We start from the raw sequence: 18,798 nt of genomic DNA, 5'->3' as shown, positions 1-18,798 counted from the left end.
GCATGGCTTGTGCGCAACGCCCCTCTTCTCACTGAGCATCGAGCAGCGGCAGGCATGACGATCTAGAGGGAAAAGGGTGACTATCGAAATTGAGAAGAGATATCACTGAAGCTCAAGAGATGTACTTGGGATCTTTCTAGGAGGCGGCTCTGCTGCGCTACCCTCACTCGCGCCTATATGATCAGCTGGCTCCCCGCAGCCCTCTCGATTTCCCTCCTCAGCGCTTGCGTCTGCTTGTCCCTCTGCGTCTGCGCTTGCGTCGCTGCTGCCGTGCCTGTCGTCTGACTACGCCCACTGCGGCCAGTGCTCGCCCTGCCGGCTCGACGACTACTGATTGGTGCCTGGCTTGCCTCTATGCCATCTCCTACCTCCTCCTCTGCAACTGCTTGGCCGGGCGCCGCATCAACGTACACGGCGCTCACGAAATCGGCGACAGCCACCTCTCCAATCTCCACCTCCGCTCGCGGCCCCCAACGCCACTCCATACGATCGTCCCCTTGCCCATCTGCCGACTTCCTCGCCCCACGTGCCCTCTGCGTCTGCTGCTGCGTGGTGCCTCTAGCGTTGGTCATGCCCGTACTGACCTTCTCGAGGTACTGATGTTTCAGCAACTGATTGAGGAAAGATTGCAGACTGCTCGGTCGAGCTACCGTATCCGTCGCCGCCCCTCCGGCGGCATCGCTGTTACGAGATGCGTTACGCTGCGTGGCTTGGGTCCCGTCCGCAGCAAGAGGCATTGCCGAGTCGGGCCTCAAGGTCTCGGGAAGCTGTTTCGTGTTCTGCAACCCAAGGCGATGAAGAAGGGCTCGGAACTGGTCGTCGGGCAGGCTACGCCCGTTGAGGAGGATGAGACTCAGGATGAGGAAAGTGAGACCCATACTGCCTAGTTGGCCATCCGCCTTGTTCCAGTCGAGGAGGGTCCCGCCTCCTCTTGGGGCACGACTGCTTGCGGCTGTGCGTGAGGAAGGGCCGGCTGGATTCTCGTCTTCGTCATCGTCGTTGAGGCCATCGTCTGCCATTGCTGCTGCTAGCTCGGCATCTTGCGCGGCCATGGATGAAATCACGGGAGCGGGCAGGATTGAACGGAGGACCCAGGACTTGCTCACGGCGGCTGTGCGTGCGGATCGAAGACAGATGATTAGCACGGCAATTCGACAGTCATCAAGCCGCGAGCTGCTCACCCTTCTTCGCACGCTCATCTCGCTCTGGCGTCTTGTCACGCCTGTTGCTGCTCGAGGCTGCCGTAGCTGCCGCTTGAGTTGCAAGTTGCTCATTCTCTGCCCCTCGCGCTCTGAGCTCGACCATTTCGTAGCAGAAGGTGGATCGCAGAATCTTCTGCGCTTGATTGAAGATGTAAGGGAAGGCACGGGCGGCGTTCTTTCCCAGGACTGCGCGGGATAGTGTGAGCGATGGGACGAGTCAGCATCCGAAAAGAGCAGCGTCTTGCTGGCATTGCGCTGACCTTTCTTTGAGATCTCATCGCGGCGTATGGGGAGACGTCGCTGCTCAGAGAAGAGGGCGAGACGAACAAGATCGTTGCTCTTGCGCTCGATTTCCTGCGAGTGGCCGAGCATACAGCCTGAGTCAGCGCGGCGATGCAGTAGCCTCTCGCTGCCATGTTGCACTCACCTGCTTGCCAAGCTCGTTCACAAGCTTCTTGACTCCCTCGCTGACAGGCAGTCTGACGCGCTTCTTGACACGAAGGTCCTCATCTTCATCCTGTGCATCGTCATCGTCTTCCTCCTCGACCTCGACCTCGCCTCCAGCATCGCCTCCTTCGTCCATCGCATCCTCAGAGGCTTCGCCGGTCTCGTCTTCTTCACCCTCATCCACTTGAGGTGGTGCCCTCCTCGACGTGCTTGCTTGAGCGGATCGGGCGTTGTTCGTCGACGCTGAGCCACGACGAGCACCGCCGCTACGTCCGCCGGCGCGTCCTCCGTAAGACGACTGCTGTTGGAGACGCTGGCTGCTTGGGCGAGCGGAGCCCCTGTTGGCGGGCCTCGCTAGCCCTGAGGTCCTTGCTGGCATGGTCAGCCCGCTCCTCAGTGCTTCCGAATGCAAGTAGTAGTGGTGGTTGGGAAGACAAGGTGTTGGACTTAGTTGCATTCGCGGCTCTTTCGCTCCCGCCCATCCCGCGACGCGAGCCGGAGACACGGAAGGCGGCGTCGAGTCGACGTGCGATGCGGACGGACGGAAGACGAGGCCGACGTGACGCTGAGCGCTGAGTTGCTCCACACAGCCTCAGCCTCAACTTCTCTTCCTCGTCAACACCACCATCCCCGACGATCACCACATACACGCCTCTCTGCTCGGGTGATCTAGCTGCTCAGCATGGCTGCTCCTTCTTCATCGGCTTTTGAGTCGAAGGTGCCGCTCAGCTCGCTGGCCATCCCCCACCGTCCGCCTAAGAACTCCCTCATTCAGACGATTCTCTTCTCCCTTTATTTCACTTTGTCCTGCATCTTCTTGCACATGTACCAGTGCATGGTTCAGCCCCTCCGCCTTGCGCCGCCGCTCAGGAGCACCGTACGCGCTACCAATGCTTGGGTCAAGTCGGCCTTCTCAAAGGGGCTCGTCAGCATGACTTGTGAGTCTGCGAGAAAACCACGGTGCTCGAGTTGACGAGCCAATAACCTGACCATCCTCTCATGCTCGTCTCGCACAGGGCTCTTCTCTCCCTCCAACATTGTCCTCTCCTTTCGCGATGAGCATGGCAACACCCTCGACCCGAGGCAGTTCGTTGACTTCAAGCCAGACGGCTCGGTAGACCGCGTCAGGCTTCCAATGCGCAGCATCTGGATTTCGAATCATCAAGTCTACACCGACTGGCTCTACCTTTGGATCCTCAGCTATTTCTGTGGCCTGGAGTCGAGCATTTACATCATATTGAAGGATAGCCTGAAATGGGTGCCTATCGTCGGTCTTGCGATGCAGTTGTTCGACTTCATCTTCCTGGCTCGCTCATGGATCAAGGATCAGCGAACTCTGTCCACTCACCTCTCGAAACTGGCACGCCTCTCCCACTTTGACAAGATGCCGCTTACGCTCGTCATCTTCCCCGAAGGAACGCTTGTCTCGAAGGACACCCGCCCACAGTCAAAGAAGTACGCAGACAAGGTAGGATTGGAAGACTGCCGCAACGTGCTGCTGCCCCGCTCGACCGGCCTGCTGTACTGTGCTCGCACGCTCAAAAAAGAGATCGACGATCTGATGCTGATGGACGCCACGATTGGCTACCCGGGCATCCCGCCGGCAGGCTACGGTCAGTCGTACTACACGCTGCGCTCCATCTACATGCAGGGCGTGCCACCCCCCTCAGTCCATATCAGCATCACGCTGCGTCGCATTTCGTCGAGCGACCCCGATGCAGACGCCACCACAATGGCAAAGGAAGGAGGGCAGATGCCTATCGGCGATATCAGCAAGCTGAGCCAGGACGCCTCGCCGCGGGATCTCGACCCCTCGGAGGCGGAGCGCCAGATGTTTGACTCTTGGCTCCTAACGAGATGGAGAGAGAAGGATGACCTCATGGATCGATTCTATAAAGATGGCGACTTTGTGGGTGGGGCCTTTGTGCGCAACAAGAAGGAGGCGGGAGAGTACTACCGCGAGAGTGAGGACGATACGGTAGGTGGTGGAGAGGGGATCAAGACGGAGAAGGGCAGGCAGTACGTTTGTATACCCATTGCGCTGCGCTCTCCCTTGGAGATTCCGCAAGTCTATGCGTACGGCCTTCCGCTCATTGCGGTGTGGCTGGCGTATCTGTGGCTGCGTCGATGAGCTGCGGCGGCGAGGGTCGTAGGGAGGAGCATTATCGGTAGACGGATACGAGTACGTATACAAGCATTCAAGCTAATCCATCATCGTCATCTCCCAATAATCAACCGAACCCTGTTTTGAGCAATCTCATTAGCATTGCATCATCCCATGCTCAGACTCTGTAACGCTTCGACCCTCTCGAGTCGAACAACCAGCGGATCAGGGCGACCTGACCCACGCTGATGCCGATCATGAGTGCCGACTCGATGAGGGAGAAGTAGAAGAGCTTCGACCTGAGCGAGAGAAAGTAATGTCAATGTCAAGGTCAATTACGGCTGCCACGCCATCGCATTGCTTCTCAGCTCGCACTGGCACTCACTGCGTGCTCTTAACCGTATCGAAGCCTCGATTCTCCCATGTCCTAAAGTATCGCTGCGTCCTTCCCATGTTGGTCAACTGCTCTTGAACCTTGCCAATGGAGTCTTCCAATGGTGCTGAGTGCTCGCTGAGCAAAGCCGCTTGGCTGAGCGGCAAGGTCAACCTGGGTTCGCTCTCCACTGTAATGTCGAAATCCACCGTCTTTTCTGCGGCAAAGCTAGGATCTTGGAAGCAGAAAGCGTATTCCCCGACCTCCTGACCAGTGAAGATGATGTCCGCCTGACGGTCTTTGACGCCTTCAACTATGGTCTTGTCCGAGGGAGAGGTGACGGACCACTCGATCTCGAAGTCTCCGCCTGATTGGACGGCAAAGTACCACCCGATCTTCTCTCCTGCTTGGTCTACCCAGGCGTAGTAGCAGGAGCGCTGTGGGCGAGGAGGGCGAGGAGAGGGGAGGATGCGTCAGCATGTTCCTTGAATCGGAGACTTTATTGGCAACGAGGGCGAGCGGTTGCTCACCTCTCCCGGCTTGACCGTCGTTGTCAGAGCGGCTCCGTGCGCAGCAGAGGGTGCCAAGCAGAGGAGACCGATGACAGCAAGGAGCAGTGACGCGACGACGCTCGCCAGCGAGCGATCCAGCCGCGATGATGACGGCCGTGGTGACATTACGTGACTTGAACGAGGCTTGGGGACGACTGGCGAAGGTAGACGAGGAAGGAAGGAGTTGGACCCCGAGGGCGGACTGCACATCTTGATTGCTGCTGTCGCTCGACCACGCCAACGACGGACGGCGGACGGACACGCAACCGCCGAGCACCGAGGAAAGCGGGAGCGGTGCGCGGACCTCCTTGGCAAAGTCGACTTGGGAAATTGGACTCGGTGCAGCGCAGCGACACAGCAGCCAACGCAAGCAAGCAAGCAAGGGCAGTGTTGGTCCACCCTGCTCATCTTTCCCTCTCCAAATATCAACGCAATGCCATCCTGGCTACCTGGATCCGGATCGAATAGCAACGCAGCACCTACGGCGGGCGCGGGAAGAGGGGGAGGCGGGCAATGGCTGAACCTGGAGGTGCCCGGCCAGGTCAAAAACACATACGGCGAGCTGACTGGCGAGAATTCGCAGTTTGCTGAGTGGGGCTTCGAGTTGACAAGGACACAGAGATTGATTGGATTTGGCGCTTGGTGAGCGGGCCAGATGCGCTTTTGAATGGGGACGATGATGCTCACATGTCTCATCTCCACTGCTCCTCCATCACGCAGTCTCGCTGCCGGCTTCGCCCTATCCCTGATAGGCTCGTTGCTCCTCCTCTCAGGGAGCTTCGCCACATTTGCTGTCCTCTACTCTTTCGGCATCGTCATCTCACTGGTGGGCACCGGATTTCTGGTGAGTGCAGCAGCCCCTACTTGGCCCTTCCTGAGCATCACTGACGAGCCCAAATCGCCGCCAACGCCCCAACAGATCGGCTTCATGAAGCAGCTCAGGCAAATGTTCAAAGGGACGCGCATCATAGCGACTGGGATTCTCATCGCTGCTTTCGTTATGGTTTGGGTATCTGCATTCGCCATCAAATCGACCGTGAGCAGCAACCGCAGCGACCTCGCACGCATCGCGAATTCATCAGCTGACGCTCTTCCACATTCCTCTCTCGCAGATCCTGGCCATCGTCTTCGTCGTGGTACTCTACTTGGCCTTCATCTGGTACTCGCTCAGCTACATCCCTTATGCGAGAGACTTTGTCAAGGGAATGGTCTCCAAAGTCTTCTGAGGCCGCCGAGGAGCAGGGGTCGCGGGGAAGCACTGGCAGCGCTGCGGTCAAGACCGCTCGAGACCCCACCTCCTTCTTTCTCAGACCCCGTTGCAGGGCCGAGTCCTTTTCTATGCTTTCTATGCTATTGCCAATGGATGTATTTGTATGAGTACAGAACGATATTCGCTGTCTTGTGCGTTGGGCTGGAAAGTCCCCGTGTTCGTCAAGCCGGCCTCGTTGCTCTGTTCCGTCTGTCCGGGATCTCAACACGGGCCATGCGAAGCTTATTCCTCTCTTGCCTTCCGAACTGCAAGCATCCTGCCCTGATCGCCTTACTCACGCCATGACGTCGACCTCTGCTCAGCGTGGCAGAGGGAGCAGCAAGCACATGACAGCGCTTCAGTCTCCATCGATCATCGTTCCGCCAACGCCAATGTCGGAGCAAGGCGACGAACCAGCATCAGGGTCATCCGAGGACGAGGAGAGCGACGACGAGGAGGAAGAAGAAGAAGCAGACGATGACGACAACGACGAAGATCGCTCAATTGACGAGGCAGGATCCTCACGCCGTGTTGCCACTCAAGCGCATCTCACGCCTCGCCATCAAAGGCCATCACGCAATCGTAGGCCGCCAGCTTGGCTAGCAGAGGATGGCCTCGTTGAAGTCCGCAGCAAGAGATCAACATCCACTACGTCTCAACGTGAGGCACCCGAGACGCCAAGGAGGCGGCGCAAGACGACAGCAAAGGCGGAGGGAAACTCATCCGATGACGACGACGACGACGAAGAGGCACCGGACACACCGTCGAAGAGGCGGACGGCCGGCACCAGTCGAAGTGGCCGAAGCATCAAGACTCCACTCAAGGCTGATGACTCTCCACCGACTGCTCGCTCGCATGCGGCATCCTCGAGCACCACGTCCAGTCGCCCAATCCAAAAGCCTCGGACTTCCTCAGCGTCTTCTGTCAAAGCCAGCCCCTCAACGCCTCGCCGGAAGAGGATGAGTACCGCCAGCACCCCTGGCAAGACGCCCAAGCAAGAGCCCCTCGTCCCATCGAGACCTTTTGTCCGCCCAACATCTGCCGACTACTACTTCGCAGCTCACGTCTCACGTCGGCGGTCCCAGAAAGACCCATCATGGGCTTCACTCGCCTCGTCCTCCAACACGATCGCCTCCGACCTCCCTGCCCTTAGCTCAAAGCAAGTCGCCAAACTCTCTCTGCCCGGCTCCCGCAGCGACCCACTCTCCCTCGCCGGACTCAACGATCTAGCATTGACTCACTACCGCCTTCAGTATCCTGCATGGACTTCTCTCCTCTTCCTGGGCTATGACCTCTTCTTCTACGGGCTGGGGGCGAAAGAGGCCGTACTAGAAGACTTTGCCCGTCAGAAGGCGGAGCAGGGGGAGGCGACTTGTGTCGTCATCAAAGGCAGGACGGGCGTGAGGGCCGAGGAGTGGGTGGAGAATGTTGAGGAGGCGCTTGGCGTCGCGCCACAGACGGCCGTGCCGGGTGGGCTTGAGGGGCGGATTGAGCGGATCGTGGCTCTTTACGGGGGTGAGGGAAAGAGGCGCAGCCTGCCACGCTTGGTACTCGTACTGCATGCGCTAGACTCGCCCGCTTTGCTCAACCCACGCAACAGGGCGTACTTGCAGTTGCTCTCAGCCTCGCCCTTCATCCACCTCGTTGGGTCGGTCACGCATCCCAACGCCGCCTTCCTTGCCGACTACACGGTGCCTACGGGCTCATCGCCCAAGGGTAAAATATGGATCGATTGCACCACGCTCCTCCCTCATCTGGACGACTGTCTCCTCACAGGCGCAGGCGTCAGACTGGCGGGCCTGCCGCGCGCCTTTGACCTGAGAGCAGGAGGAGGCGTGGGAGGCCTCACGGGCATGGGTGGTGCAAACAACGCCAATCAGAGAGGCAACGAAGCGGCGGCGGGCGCGACCTCAGCTGCAGAAATGCACGCCAGTAACGCAGCGTCCGCGCCCTTGCTCACGGCGACCGCAGCCCTCCATGTGCTCAAGTCAGTCACGGTGAAAGCGCGTGCCCTCTTCCTCAAGCTCGCCTCTGAGCTCAAAGGCCCCAATGCCAGTACGTCCGTCCAGCCTACGAATGGCGTGGTCCTCCCCGGAGGATTTGCCAGTCGGTCCCTCCCCTACACTCGATTGTCTCATCTGGCGACGAGAAACTTCATCGCCACTTCAGAGCCGGCGTTGCGGGCTTTGCTGGTTGAGTTTACGACGCATGGCCTCGTGAGGCTCTGGCGATCAGGAGGGGGAGAAAGCGGCAGTGAAGAGCGAGTAAGCATTGGGGTCGGAGGTGACAAGGAGGTGGATGAGATTGTTGAGGGTGTCAAAAAGCTGTAGATGAAGGACTACAGAGCTTGGGCCGCTGCAGCGCTCAGTCCCCTTCGAACGCTCGGCCCCCTCATCGTTCTTAATCTCGCAGTCGCGCGACTCGCCAGCCTGGCCCTGGTGCTTGTCCGGCGCAGCGATGCAGAGCCGCCAATCAATCAATTTTGAGCCGTCCTTGTCCAGGAGGCTCCTCATAGTCCCACTCTTTGCCTGCTGCCCACCATTTCGCATCGCCCTTCTGTTCCCTCTTCACCAAGCTGATCATCATGTCCAGCACGCCCACCGCCAGACCTGCTACTTCGGCAGCCCAGGGACCTCGAGCTGATTTGGCGCCTAAAGTATCTGCGGCGTCTGGCCAGCATGGCACTCGCAAAGCCTACGTGCCCGCACACATGCGTAGCTGCCCCGCAGCTGCGACTCCCGCACCTGCAACGCAGACGCCCGTCATCTGCTACACGCACGGTCAAGTCCTCATCAATGGCCGCCACTCGATCCGTGGTGGTGTGGGCGTCTGGTTTGAGCGCAGCCGCCACCATCATCTCAACGTCGCCGAGCCGCTACCCTCTATGGTGCGCAAGGACCACAAGGGCGAGTCGGTCAAGAGGGCCGAGCTTTGGGTACGTGCTCACGAGTGACACGAGCCGAAGATTTCTTCGGCTGACCTCTGCTCGCTGGCAGGCTATCATCCGGGCCCTCCAATCCGCCCCGGCTGACCGATCCCTCACGATCATTACGGACTCGTCCTACGCCGTACGAGCGATCAACGACCTCGTGCCCTTGTGGGAGTCGCGACGCTGGCGCAATTGCAAGCGTCAGCCTGTAGCCAATGGCGATCTCATTCGTGAGGTACTGCAGGAGTGTGATGCTCGCCGTCTGAGGGCGGGATGCAAGATCAAGATTGAGCTGTTGAGCGAAGACGATGTTGCGCTGGATGGGTGGGAGGAAGCGAGGGAGTGAGTGCGCGATTGCCTGCCAGAGGATTGAAGAATCGGCTGACAGCCTCTCCTCATCGCGCCTTCCCTTCCTCTTCGTCGATAGTCTGGCATCCAAGGGAGGCGACAGACACTGTTGCTACAGATGCTTTGAGTCGTCGAGGGGAATTCCCCTCTCTGACTCCATCACCGATGCCACGAGCACCATTTCTGCCTCGTCGTCCGATTGAAGGTCTCTGTCGGGTCACTTTCCTCTTTCAAGTCGCGCTGGTCTCTATGATCATGATGTGTGCGAGAGAAAGACATGCGAGCGATGTAGTGACATGAGCTGCGAAAAGTGGTGACGGTGGAATCGAAAGCCAAGTTCGCAGCCACTTCGCACCTCGAAGCTCGACTTCGGCAGCCGAAGTTGCCTCCAAGTCGCGTTTCGACTCGCAGGCGTCGACGTCAAGGACAAATTTCAGCCCTGTCCGCCTGTTCCGTCACTCTGCCTCCAGATTTGCTTCTCCATATCCGTCCTATCCCTCCTCGTATCCCACACTTCTCGCTGCCAGTCATGTCCAGTGCAGCATCTTCCTCAACAGGTGCGCCTAAGCTCACGAAGAAGCAGAAGAAGGCTGCCGACTTCCGCAGTGGCGCCGGCAGTGGCGGGAAGAAGGGAGCAAAAGGACGACGTGATGAACAGGATGATGTGCCCGAGGAGGATCTCCTCGACGACAACGCAGCTGCGGGGCCGTCAGAGCCAGCTAAGGTCAGAGATTCTGCAGCTGATCCCGCTGAAAAGGCACCAGTAGGGAGCAAGAAGGCAGCTAAGAAGGCGGCAAAGGCGGAAGAGGAGGAGGGCAAGAAAAAGGGGAGCAAGAAAGACAAGGCTGAGCAGTCCGCAGGGGATGCCGCTGCGAATAAGAAGCGCAAAAGGTTTACAGGGGATGATGCGGCACAGGCGACAACCGCATCATCATCAGCAAGCAGCAGCAAGGCAAAGAAGACGTCATGGGACGAGGATGGCGAAGCGAAGGAGACGGACGCTGCAGCGGAGGATGATACCAAAGCCGCGGGCAAGTCAGCGAAGCCCAGCAAACTCATCGTCTTCGTAGGCAACATGTCCTTCAAATCCACGGCAGCAGAGATCGAATCTCACTTCAAATCGCACTGTGGCGAGACTCCCTCCGTCCGTCTCCTCACGACCAAGTCCGATCAATCGCAGCTTTCCAAGTCCAAGCAGAAGTCGATCGCAAAGGGCAAAGCAGCAGACACCACTGTCCGCTCCAAAGGTTGTGCCTTCCTCGAATTCCAGACAGCAAAGGCACTTCAGAAGGCCCTTGGGCTGCACCACATGCTCTTCGGCGGACGTCCCATCAATGTCGAGCTCACGGCTGGCGGAGGCGGGAGCAAGTCCACCGCCAGGAGGGAGAAGATAGCGGAGAAGAATCGTGTCCTCAACGAGGAGCGCAAGAAGTTGCATGACAAGTACGTGGAGCCTGCCAAGGAGAAGAAGGACAAGGAGAGGGAAGAGAAGATTGCAAAGGGGGAGGACGTGGGCCCGCCGAGGAAGAAGGCCAAGCAAGGGGAGGAAGGAGTGGCTCAGTGGGGTCCCAAGGCGGCTCCTGTGGATGGCAAGAAGCCCAAGCATATGCCACGATGGATGGCAAGTGGGGCAAATGCGGTGCGTCTCTCGGGATGAGGATGGACCCCAATAATGATACAATGCCTTGTCACGTCGCTCGAGCGCAAGCTGCTGGTATTGGAGTGACAGTGCGGCCCCAGAGAGCCACAGAGGCCTGATGGTACAACACAAGATGGTGAGAACAGATTCGTGAATCATGAGCGCCCCTCAGGCAGGCGAGCCCTGTGACTTCTTCAGCTCTGCTTCCTGTTGGGATGGAACAAATGTATCAGCTATATACTGGCAAACACCTCCTCGATCCCAGCGCATGCTCACCTCCCTCTCAACCTCATCTTCCAACGCAAGCAACTCCTTCTCCAGCTGCGCTCTCCTCCTCTTGACGCGCGCCAGATCGTCCAATTGCCTCTGCTCCTCAGCACGGGCACGCTCCTCCTCTTCGTCATCTTCGCCCGCTCCCTTACCATTGCCGTTGCGAGAAGCTGCTGGAGTGATCTTGATCTGTTGCGAGGCGAGGAGTTGCTCGAGACGAGTGGTGAGTTGAGATACCTGCGCGTAAGAGTGGACGAGTTGAGGGGAAAATCACATCAGCCCATCGTCCCAATCGTAAGGAGTCGTACGTCTACCACGCGCATACCTTGTTCCTCGCCCTCCTCGCAGCCATCTCCTCCCTCCCGACTCCTTCCTCTCCTCGTTGAATCAACTCTCTAAGCAGCGGACGCATCTCATCTTCAATCCGTCTCTTTGCCTCCTGCACAGTCCCTTCTGTCACTACATCGAAGTGCCTGCGCGAAGTGAGAGCCAAGCACAGGCGCGGTACGTCGGAGACGCAATGTGACAAGAGGGAGTTTGTGTGCTGTAGGATGGAGACGGATTGGGAGAGGGAGGACAGGCTGGATGAGAGGAGGTGCGGTGTTGACGAGCCGCTCGGGTGGGGCTGCGATTGGTCGTACCCTTGAGCGGCCATGCCTGGGTAGAGGGATGCGCGTGGCATAGAGCTTGTACCGCCCACGTTCATGTCGATTAATTAGGATCTCTGGTGTGGATGGCAGTGGAGAGAAGGACAAGATGGAATCGCGAGTGTTGATCTCTCGCAGCTTTGCTTGGCCCTCGTCTTCAATCCGTCGTTTCCCACGCGACGCGGAGAGGCGGGACCAAGGGACGAGGAGACGAGACTTGGGCGGGCTTGATTTTCAGGCAGTCTCGCGGCAGCGTGCTTGAGAAGCACGCTGCTGAGACGACTTCATGGCACTCGCACGATGTGAGAGCAGCACTCGGAGATGACAATCAAAGATACCATTCGCTCGACTGGAGCGGAGCGGCACCACATCTATCAGACCCCACGCTCCTACGACAGCAGCGTCAACCTCCCGGCCACCTCTGCCTGCGCCCTGACAATGTTGCTCAAGTAGCTGACCATGAGCACATCCTGCAGGCACGAGTTCCAGACATCCCCCACATCTTTGCCCTCTGCCTTGCTCGCCCCTACTGGGATTCGAGCAATCGTGTCCAGCAAGTATCGACCCACAACCTCGTCACCCTGACGCTGCCCGGAGACGACCTCACGTACGTAGGAGAGGACGCGACGCAGTTGCTGTTGGATTTGCTGGAGAGCGAGGGTCAGAGCTTGCAGGTCGGGCACAACCTGGCCTGCTGAGAGGGAGGGAGGCGCAGCGGTGCTGGAGCCGTTGGCTTGCTGCTGCGCGAGCGTGGTCTGAGATGCCAAGAGGGAGAGGGCCGGTCGCTCTGCGGGGGCAGAGAGAAGGGTGACCGGCAAGGGAAGGAACACGGCGTTGTCTGCCTTCGGGGTGAGGCCGAGAGGAGAAGAGACGTAGGCGCGGACGCCGAGGGGCTCGCTCGACGATGACGACGCCTCGCTCGAACGAAGGTCAGTGTCGATCGTCAAGTGAACGGCCTGGTGAGGGGCTGACTCCTTGGAGAAGAAGTCTTGAATGAGAGCAGAGTAGGTGTTGAGGTCGGGTGACGTTGCGTACCTGAGCGGGCGGGCGGAGGACAAGGTAGAGGGTGAGCATATGATCCAGTGAGCGCAGCTCTCTCTCTCTCCTCTCTTGAGACTCACCATCCAACAATCACTTCCTCCGGGTGAACTTTGGTGTGCAGTTCAATCATCTGACGATGGTAGTCCATGTCCACCTGAACGAGCTCATCCGTCTCGTTATGCGGGACCGCAAAGCACGATCGGATCTCTACCTCTCCCTCATTATGCGTGCCCAGCAAAGTACCAATAACCCGGTTGGACCTCGCATTCGATGAGGACGAAGCTGAGGCCTCTGCATTGGCCTGTTCTCCAGCCTTCTTTCCCTCCGCATCCTCCTCTGCATTCTCTTCGGTGCTGGCCGCCTTGTCACTTCGACGAAGGAAGTGGTCCAGAATGGAGAAAAGGGCGGCGGGGTGAACCGAGACTCGCGAGATGGAGCGCGAGTTCATAGGGGCGCCATAGGTCGTAGCGGGGAAGTTGAGATGGAGAGACGACGACGCCGTAGCGCTGATGTCGGGAAGGGGAGCCGTCTGGCTGCTGTTGACGAGGTGAGCCATGTTTGGTGATAATGGGTGGATGGAGGAGGAGAAGAAGCGGACGAGCGGACAAGCGGAACAGGTGCCGAGAAGAAGTCAATCAAAGTTGCAGCGCGGAGCGGGCGGCATAGCGGGTTAATCAAGACTGACCGCGCACTCCGTCCGATGCTAATCACTCGACTGGCACAAGTTGTATTCACTTCTATCTCGTTGAATAGTATTGCCATTTCATCCTCTGTAAAACTTGTTCTCAACAAACGGCATCTTCTCAACCACGGCAAGCCTCCGCTTGCCCCTAACTTCGACCTCCAATTCCGTACCCTTCTTGTGCAGCCCATTGGCCACGTACGCCATGGCGATGTTCTTGCCCAGGGTGGGCGACGGGATGCCCGATGTGACCACACCTACCTGTTCGCGAGACTCGGTCGCTGCGAAGAGCTTGGCTCCCTCACGAGCTGGAGCCCCATCCACTACGAGGCCGACTCGACGTCGTTGTGGGCCTTCCTTGATGTCCTTGAGCACTCGTTCGGCGCCGATGAAGTCGGCGGAGGTGCGGCGATCCTTGCCTGCAAGCCAAGAGATGGGAGGATCAGCGACAGGGGGCAACGAGCCAGTCTCCTCCTCGCCTCGCCTACTCACTGACAACCCAAGCCAAACCACCCTCACTCGGAGTGGTCGTCTCGTCCAAGTCGTGCCCGTACAGGCACATCCCTGCCTCGAGCCTCAAGCTATCCCTCGCAGCGAGTCCAGCCAATGCAGTAGGCTTCGTGCCGACGAGCGCCTCGGTAACCTTGACCGTCTGCTCCGGCGCGATAGAGATCTCAAAGCCATCCTCGCCCGTGTAACCGCCCCTCGCAATGTGACAGTCTGGCACGCCAGCCACTGTTGCGTAGGCAGTCTTGCCGAAAGTGAGCTTGCTGAGCTCCACGTCCGTATGCTGGGCCAAAACCTCTGCCGCCTTCGGGCCTTGAAGCGCTACGAGCCCCTGGTTCTCGAGGACGGTATGCTTGACCTCACCCCCCTTCTTCTCACCGCGCCAGTCGGCCAGCCTCTCTTGGAGCCACTTGAGGTCCTCCTCACGCCTACCCGCGTTCGTGACCACATAGTACTTCTCGTCGCTAATCTTTGTGATAACGGTATCATCCAAGATCCCTCCCCCAAAGTTCAACAACACGCTGAGAGTTCCTTGATGGTCGGGTAGTTTCTTCAAGCTGCTTGGCGTGAGCCACTTGAGGAAGTCTGCTGCTCCTGGGCCCTCGAAGTGGTGTTGCACCATGTGAGACACATCGAATAGGCTGGCCTGGCTGCGGGTGTGGTGGTGGGAGGCTACTTGGCTGAGGGAGGAGTAGGTCAGGGGCATCGAGTACCCGCCGAAAGATACCATCTTGCCGCCTTGTTGGACGTGATAGTCGTGCAATACCGTCTTGCGAGCGCTGGAGTCTGCGCATGTTGTTCGAGTGGTCGAGAAGCAGCGAGGCAGCGGAGAGGAGGAAGAGGACAGAGGAGGAGCAAGGCGAGCGTTAGGAGCCAGACGAGCTGAAGCGGCTGGGGAGCTCGCGATGCTTTGGCAACGCCTTGCCGCTGAGCGGAGAAATACAGCAGCAAATGGCCTCATGCTTGTGTCAGAAAAGGGAGATGGGGGAGGGAAGAGAAGGTGTTTGAAAGGCGAGAAGGACGGCGTGGTCACGATGGGTGAAAGGCAGGAGGCAAGTCCGGGCGTCCGTGCGCCGCTTTGACCTTCTCCGACAAGGCCGACGAAGAAATGGCCGATAGATATCACACCACCTCAGCTCGTGGCACCTGGGCATCGCAATCAGCCATTGTGATCTGTACACTCTGTGGAATTGCAACCTGCCGTCTCTCATCATGGCTTGAATCCCTCATCGATGGCCATCTCGTCCATATCGTCGAGGAGCTCATCCATCCTGATCCGCGGCACATCCTCATCGTCACCAAACTCGCTCTCCCCGTCCGTCGTCATGCCGTCGTCTGTCATCCCATCATCGATGTCACCAGCGGCTCCTGCTCCCATGTCCGCATCTCCATCACCATCCATCTCCTCATCTCCCTCGGCATCACGCTGAGCAGCCTTTCTCGCCCTCCTGAGCGCCTTTGCCTCTCTCTTGCGCTTCAAGCGCTCCTCTGCCTCCTTGTCGCGGTACAGGTTGACGCCCGCACGCATCTCCTCGTCCTCTTCCAACTCGCGCAAGAACCACTCGTATGCCGCCTCGACCTTCTGTCCGTCCAATCCACCACGACGACCCAGTGCTCCACGACCATGAGTCGTCTCACTGACAGTCTGCTCGTCCGCCTCCTTCGCAATGGATTTGAGGCGCCAATTCCTGTTCTTCCTCCTCTTCTTGCTGTCAGGGTAGCTCTTCTTCACCAAGAACACGTCTGGGATCTTCTCTGACGGGATGGAATCGAAGACCTCTGAATTGAAGTTGGCCGAGCCCAAGTTGTAGCCCATTGCCGCGTCTCCTGGCTGGAGGAGTGCGCCAAGGTGTGTTCGGGTGTGGTGGACAGCGTCCGCTTGGCCGAAGGAGGTGGCATTCATTGGAGAGACTTGGGCGTCTGCTGTGAGGAGCTTGCTGGTCTTGCTTGAATTGTTCGTGGGCGCGGCGTGTGTGGAGGGCTCGATGTCCAGAACGAGGAACTCGACGAGCTCGGGGATGGTGCAGAGGGCTTGGAAGGGGTCGCGGAAGTATCTATCGAGGAGGAAAAGTGCGCGGAGGAAGGTTCAGTACGATGCTAGCATGCTGGATACAATTCTCTTACTCACTTCTCTGCGGGTATGTCGGCGTAGTGAAGGGTGACTGGGTCCATGAGGCGAATCGAATTTGTAATGCGAGAGCAGAGGACGAGCTGCGGTAGTTGTCCCAAGCTCTTGGCTACATTCTTTGGCAGGCAGATGAGGTCGTCCTTGCAGATGGGCGCAATCTCAACACTGTAGGTGAACTTGTTGTTCGAAGTGCTCGAATGGATGTCCATGCTGATGACACTGGTGCTTGACGTGACCTTGACGGGCACGACTGACGCCAGGAACTCGCACATCTTGACTGCGTGAGCTCTCTGCGTGTAGTAAAAGTCGAGGCCGTCCTTCTTCTCTGAGATGTTGATTGTATCCTTGTGCGCGTTATGCTTGAGGATGAGCTGCTCAAGGTAGAGGAACGTCCTCTTGTGGGGAACCTTCTGCCTGACCTGAACCTGGGCCTTCCATGTATTCTTGGCCGCAAGACGGGTACAGTCTGGGCATTGGCCGTACTGCACAATGTACTCGACCTCAAAGATCTGCTGCAAGATCGTCGAGATGAGGACCTCCTTCTGTACGGTGAGCTTGACTCTCAGTCGCTTCGAGTGGGGCTCAGTCCAGATGAAGCCGGCGTCGATGAGTCTGACCTTGTTGAGGCCACGCAGCTTGCGCAGGCAGATGGCGAGAAGCTCTCTGCTCTCGAGCTGAGCCATTACCCACGTCTGCGGCGGGTTGAGATATCGCTCACAGTTCTTGCAGAAGTTGACCGTTGCCTGCTTTGGGATTCCTTCAGTGATGTCGACTGAGTTGCGCAAGCATGACAGGCAGAGATTGGCCGAGTTCGGTGGAATGGCAGTGCCACAGTCGGCGCAGAGGACGAGGCCCTGCTCAGCGTCATGCGCCTGAGGCTGCAAGTACTCCATTGCTAGGCGCGAGGAGGAATGATGATGATGATGATGGTGGCAAGCTTGATTTGACGACTTGCTGCGCCGCTGATGTCGCCTCCCCTCACTCGCTCTCCGCCGGCCTCCATCTCTTGGGCGAAATTCTCGACGAAGCCAGTCCAAATTTCAAAGCCGTTCCGTTTGACGCGGGCGGACTGGAGGGACTTGGCTTGTGCGGGCGCCGTCAACAGAAGTTGTCCATTTCCGTTTCATCCATCTTGGCATCCTTTCCCCAGCCGTCTCATGACACCATCGTCATGCACTCTCATCACTCTCATTCCGCAGCTTTTTGCTCTCATGCACATCCAGGGTCATCACCTCAGATCATGCTCGAGCGAGCGACAGAGCTAGGCTTCCATACATATGGCCTTTCAGAGCATGTGCCCCGCCAATTCGAGTCAGAGCTCTACCCAGAGGAGCGCGAGGAGGGAAGCACGCCGGCCAAGTTGCTGGCAAAGTGGCAGGCATATCTCGTCGAGGCGCGACGAATGCAGAACGAGTACCGCACCAAAGCAAAGGGAAAGGAGAGAGCGGTGCCAAACGTCCTCGTAGGCGCAGAGACGGAGAACCTCTGTCCTAGCACATTGGCTTGGCTCAAGGCAGAGGTCTTGCGTACCCCGGGAGAGGAGCAAAGGGCTGCCGCGGTAGGCAAGGGAGTCGTCGACTATCTCGTCGGCAGCGTCCATCACGCTGGAGGCTTCGCTTCCCCATGTCGGCCTGCGAGAGACGCGGGCATCCCCATCGACTTCGATGCTGCGACGTTCAACGATGCTCTGGACCACTTTGGCGGGCAGTCAGAAGAGGCCCATCTACAGCTCTGCCTAGCCTATCTTGACGCTCAGTACAGCCTCATCAACGAGTTGCGGCCAGAGGTCATCGGTCACTTCGACCTCTGTCGCCTCTTTCGTCCACAGACCGAGCTCCTCAAGATGGGCGCAGCGGCGAATTCACTCCAGCTTGAGGTCTCGCAAGCCTGTACTCGGAACATCAGTCTGGCTGCAAGCTATGGCGCCTTGTTTGAGATTAACAGTGCCTCTTGTCGCAAGGGCTGGGCGACGCCGTATCCAGCTGCAGATGTGTTGAGGGAGATCCTGCGACTGGGTGGACGGGTCTGCCTCTCGGATGATGCGCATGGTCCTACGCACGTTGCCATCTCTTATGATCAGTCGAGGCGGTACTTGATGGAGATGAGAGTGGAGACACTGTGGCATCTCGAGCTGGACGAGGAGCGCAATCAGGAAGAGGCTGGGTTGTTAGAAGACGAGTCAATGCGAAGGGCCCGGGAGGCCAGCGAGAAGCCTGGCGAGGGGGCTCCTGTGCGATTCCTTAGAGGGACGAGGGCAAAAGGAGTCACTGGCTGGGCAGACGATCCATTCTGGGCCAGACTGAGCGCGCTGAGGGAGCAAGGGCCGTAGCTTTCGGATCTGATTAGATGAATGTCAAGGAATGCAAGGGATGAAAGCAAGTCACGACGATACCGGAGTGGTGTAGCGGCGCTGCAGGCCGCATGGGACGTGTGTGCTCGCTCGCAACGACGTCGGCCAAGCACACGACATGCTCTGGCCTCACCAGTCGTACATGGCACGGCCCGCTCGCAAAGTGAGAGGCATGCTCCTCGTGACTTGTCGCGAAACAAGGACGCGCACGCGCTACTGTACGCCACCCTCTCTTCTGCTCTCGATCGCCGGCGATGGGCGGGGAAGACGTAAGCCCGCCTGTTGAACCTTGCATGCTGCATTGCTGCCCGCGAATCGAATGAGGCAATGA

The 18,798-nt window shown here is 58.5% G+C and overlaps 12 protein-coding genes across 12 annotated transcripts; 6 read left to right on the top strand and 6 right to left on the bottom strand.

The window, feature by feature from the left end:
- Positions 1-62: 62 nt before the first annotated feature.
- BDZ90DRAFT_276868 (MAGE-domain-containing protein) lies at positions 63-2,087 on the bottom strand. Its single transcript, XM_025508960.1, has 4 exons — positions 1,630-2,087; positions 1,463-1,556; positions 1,182-1,388; positions 63-1,111 (listed from the first exon to the last, which is right to left on the bottom strand). The coding sequence occupies exons 1-4, from the start codon at positions 2,026-2,028 to the stop codon at positions 174-176; spliced, it is 1,638 nt and encodes a 545-aa protein (XP_025365014.1). The 5' UTR covers positions 2,029-2,087; the 3' UTR covers positions 63-173.
- Positions 2,088-2,252: 165 nt separating this feature from the next.
- On the top strand, positions 2,253-4,060 carry BDZ90DRAFT_229426 (hypothetical protein). The gene is made up of 2 exons (XM_025505055.1): positions 2,253-2,587; positions 2,666-4,060. The coding sequence occupies exons 1-2, from the start codon at positions 2,332-2,334 to the stop codon at positions 3,778-3,780; spliced, it is 1,371 nt and encodes a 456-aa protein (XP_025365013.1). The 5' UTR covers positions 2,253-2,331; the 3' UTR covers positions 3,781-4,060.
- BDZ90DRAFT_244980 (hypothetical protein) lies at positions 3,932-4,803 on the bottom strand (the record flags this gene model as incomplete). Its single annotated transcript, XM_025507482.1, has 3 exons — positions 3,932-4,052; positions 4,139-4,563; positions 4,657-4,803. The coding sequence occupies 3 exons, from the start codon at positions 4,801-4,803 to the stop codon at positions 3,932-3,934; spliced, it is 693 nt and encodes a 230-aa protein (XP_025365012.1).
- Positions 4,804-5,030: 227 nt separating this feature from the next.
- Positions 5,031-5,998, top strand: BDZ90DRAFT_229423 (SFT2-domain-containing protein). Its single transcript, XM_025505054.1, has 4 exons — positions 5,031-5,319; positions 5,398-5,521; positions 5,597-5,713; positions 5,790-5,998. The coding sequence occupies exons 1-4, from the start codon at positions 5,111-5,113 to the stop codon at positions 5,901-5,903; spliced, it is 564 nt and encodes a 187-aa protein (XP_025365011.1). The 5' UTR covers positions 5,031-5,110; the 3' UTR covers positions 5,904-5,998.
- A 192-nt stretch (positions 5,999-6,190) lies between these two features.
- BDZ90DRAFT_13478 (hypothetical protein) lies at positions 6,191-8,430 on the top strand. The gene has a single exon (XM_025503407.1). It carries the CDS (start codon positions 6,229-6,231, stop codon positions 8,254-8,256), a length of 2,028 nt encoding a protein of 675 aa, XP_025365010.1. The 5' UTR covers positions 6,191-6,228; the 3' UTR covers positions 8,257-8,430.
- On the top strand, positions 8,329-9,467 carry BDZ90DRAFT_13531 (ribonuclease H-like protein). The gene is made up of 2 exons (XM_025503415.1): positions 8,329-8,861; positions 8,923-9,467. The coding sequence occupies exons 1-2, from the start codon at positions 8,511-8,513 to the stop codon at positions 9,199-9,201; spliced, it is 630 nt and encodes a 209-aa protein (XP_025365009.1). The 5' UTR covers positions 8,329-8,510; the 3' UTR covers positions 9,202-9,467.
- A 204-nt stretch (positions 9,468-9,671) lies between these two features.
- On the top strand, positions 9,672-10,951 carry BDZ90DRAFT_229421 (hypothetical protein). The gene has a single exon (XM_025505053.1). The coding sequence runs from the start codon at positions 9,733-9,735 to the stop codon at positions 10,858-10,860; it is 1,128 nt and encodes a 375-aa protein (XP_025365008.1). The 5' UTR covers positions 9,672-9,732; the 3' UTR covers positions 10,861-10,951.
- Positions 10,742-11,818, bottom strand: BDZ90DRAFT_276861 (hypothetical protein; the record flags this gene model as incomplete). Its single annotated transcript, XM_025508959.1, has 3 exons — positions 10,742-11,049; positions 11,119-11,349; positions 11,438-11,818. 3 exons carry the CDS (start codon positions 11,816-11,818, stop codon positions 11,011-11,013), a joined length of 651 nt encoding a protein of 216 aa, XP_025365007.1. The 3' UTR covers positions 10,742-11,010.
- Positions 11,819-12,035: 217 nt separating this feature from the next.
- BDZ90DRAFT_229418 (Mov34-domain-containing protein) lies at positions 12,036-13,394 on the bottom strand. The gene is made up of 2 exons (XM_025505052.1): positions 12,881-13,394; positions 12,036-12,794 (listed from the first exon to the last, which is right to left on the bottom strand). Exons 1-2 carry the CDS (start codon positions 13,354-13,356, stop codon positions 12,149-12,151), a joined length of 1,122 nt encoding a protein of 373 aa, XP_025365006.1. The 5' UTR covers positions 13,357-13,394; the 3' UTR covers positions 12,036-12,148.
- A 146-nt stretch (positions 13,395-13,540) lies between these two features.
- Positions 13,541-15,026, bottom strand: BDZ90DRAFT_229417 (glycine cleavage system T protein). Its single transcript, XM_025505051.1, has 2 exons — positions 13,975-15,026; positions 13,541-13,901 (listed from the first exon to the last, which is right to left on the bottom strand). Exons 1-2 carry the CDS (start codon positions 14,948-14,950, stop codon positions 13,564-13,566), a joined length of 1,314 nt encoding a protein of 437 aa, XP_025365005.1. The 5' UTR covers positions 14,951-15,026; the 3' UTR covers positions 13,541-13,563.
- A 143-nt stretch (positions 15,027-15,169) lies between these two features.
- Positions 15,170-17,100, bottom strand: BDZ90DRAFT_229416 (NMD3-domain-containing protein). Its single transcript, XM_025505050.1, has 2 exons — positions 16,118-17,100; positions 15,170-16,043 (listed from the first exon to the last, which is right to left on the bottom strand). Exons 1-2 carry the CDS (start codon positions 17,008-17,010, stop codon positions 15,200-15,202), a joined length of 1,737 nt encoding a protein of 578 aa, XP_025365004.1. The 5' UTR covers positions 17,011-17,100; the 3' UTR covers positions 15,170-15,199.
- A 143-nt stretch (positions 17,101-17,243) lies between these two features.
- BDZ90DRAFT_229415 (histidinol phosphate phosphatase H) lies at positions 17,244-18,715 on the top strand. The gene has a single exon (XM_025505049.1). The coding sequence runs from the start codon at positions 17,289-17,291 to the stop codon at positions 18,444-18,446; it is 1,158 nt and encodes a 385-aa protein (XP_025365003.1). The 5' UTR covers positions 17,244-17,288; the 3' UTR covers positions 18,447-18,715.
- The last annotated feature ends 83 nt before the right edge of the window (positions 18,716-18,798 follow it).

This window comes from Jaminaea rosea (assembly GCF_003144245.1).
Source record: "Jaminaea rosea strain MCA 5214 unplaced genomic scaffold BDZ90scaffold_1, whole genome shotgun sequence".
Taxonomy (NCBI): Eukaryota; Fungi; Basidiomycota; class Exobasidiomycetes; order Microstromatales; genus Jaminaea; species Jaminaea rosea.
The sequence above is the reverse complement of the archived record's forward strand: the minus strand, read 5'-3'. Positions and strand labels throughout refer to the sequence as shown.

Bases quoted from the DNA above. Each gene is read 5' to 3' on its own strand.
- BDZ90DRAFT_276868 (XM_025508960.1), bottom strand. From the start codon at position 2,028: ATGCCAGCAAGGACCTCAGGGCTAGCGAGGCCCGCCAACAGGGGCTCC. The intron at 1,557-1,629 runs GTGAGTGCAACA...GGCCACTCGCAG, and splicing joins TGAACGAGCTTGGCAAGCAG to GAAATCGAGCGCAAGAGCAA. The intron at 1,389-1,462 runs GTCAGCGCAATG...TATCCCGCGCAG, and splicing joins CGATGAGATCTCAAAGAAAG to TCCTGGGAAAGAACGCCGCC.
- BDZ90DRAFT_229426 (XM_025505055.1), top strand. From the start codon at position 2,332: ATGGCTGCTCCTTCTTCATCGGCTTTTGAGTCGAAGGTGCCGCTCAGC. The intron at 2,588-2,665 runs GTGAGTCTGCGA...CGTCTCGCACAG, and splicing joins GGGGCTCGTCAGCATGACTT to GGCTCTTCTCTCCCTCCAAC.
- BDZ90DRAFT_229423 (XM_025505054.1), top strand. From the start codon at position 5,111: ATGCCATCCTGGCTACCTGGATCCGGATCGAATAGCAACGCAGCACCT. The intron at 5,320-5,397 runs GTGAGCGGGCCA...TCCATCACGCAG, and splicing joins TTGATTGGATTTGGCGCTTG to TCTCGCTGCCGGCTTCGCCC. The intron at 5,714-5,789 runs GTGAGCAGCAAC...CCTCTCTCGCAG, and splicing joins CATTCGCCATCAAATCGACC to ATCCTGGCCATCGTCTTCGT.
- BDZ90DRAFT_13478 (XM_025503407.1), top strand. From the start codon at position 6,229: ATGACGTCGACCTCTGCTCAGCGTGGCAGAGGGAGCAGCAAGCACATG.
- BDZ90DRAFT_13531 (XM_025503415.1), top strand. From the start codon at position 8,511: ATGTCCAGCACGCCCACCGCCAGACCTGCTACTTCGGCAGCCCAGGGA. The intron at 8,862-8,922 runs GTACGTGCTCAC...GCTCGCTGGCAG, and splicing joins TCAAGAGGGCCGAGCTTTGG to GCTATCATCCGGGCCCTCCA.
- BDZ90DRAFT_229421 (XM_025505053.1), top strand. From the start codon at position 9,733: ATGTCCAGTGCAGCATCTTCCTCAACAGGTGCGCCTAAGCTCACGAAG.
- BDZ90DRAFT_229418 (XM_025505052.1), bottom strand. From the start codon at position 13,356: ATGGCTCACCTCGTCAACAGCAGCCAGACGGCTCCCCTTCCCGACATC. The intron at 12,795-12,880 runs GTGAGTCTCAAG...CCGCCCGCTCAG, and splicing joins GAGGAAGTGATTGTTGGATG to GTACGCAACGTCACCCGACC.
- BDZ90DRAFT_229417 (XM_025505051.1), bottom strand. From the start codon at position 14,950: ATGAGGCCATTTGCTGCTGTATTTCTCCGCTCAGCGGCAAGGCGTTGC. The intron at 13,902-13,974 runs GTGAGTAGGCGA...CTTGGCTTGCAG, and splicing joins TGGTTTGGCTTGGGTTGTCA to GCAAGGATCGCCGCACCTCC.
- BDZ90DRAFT_229416 (XM_025505050.1), bottom strand. From the start codon at position 17,010: ATGGAGTACTTGCAGCCTCAGGCGCATGACGCTGAGCAGGGCCTCGTC. The intron at 16,044-16,117 runs GTGAGTAAGAGA...CCTCCTCGATAG, and splicing joins GCCGACATACCCGCAGAGAA to ATACTTCCGCGACCCCTTCC.
- BDZ90DRAFT_229415 (XM_025505049.1), top strand. From the start codon at position 17,289: ATGCACTCTCATCACTCTCATTCCGCAGCTTTTTGCTCTCATGCACAT.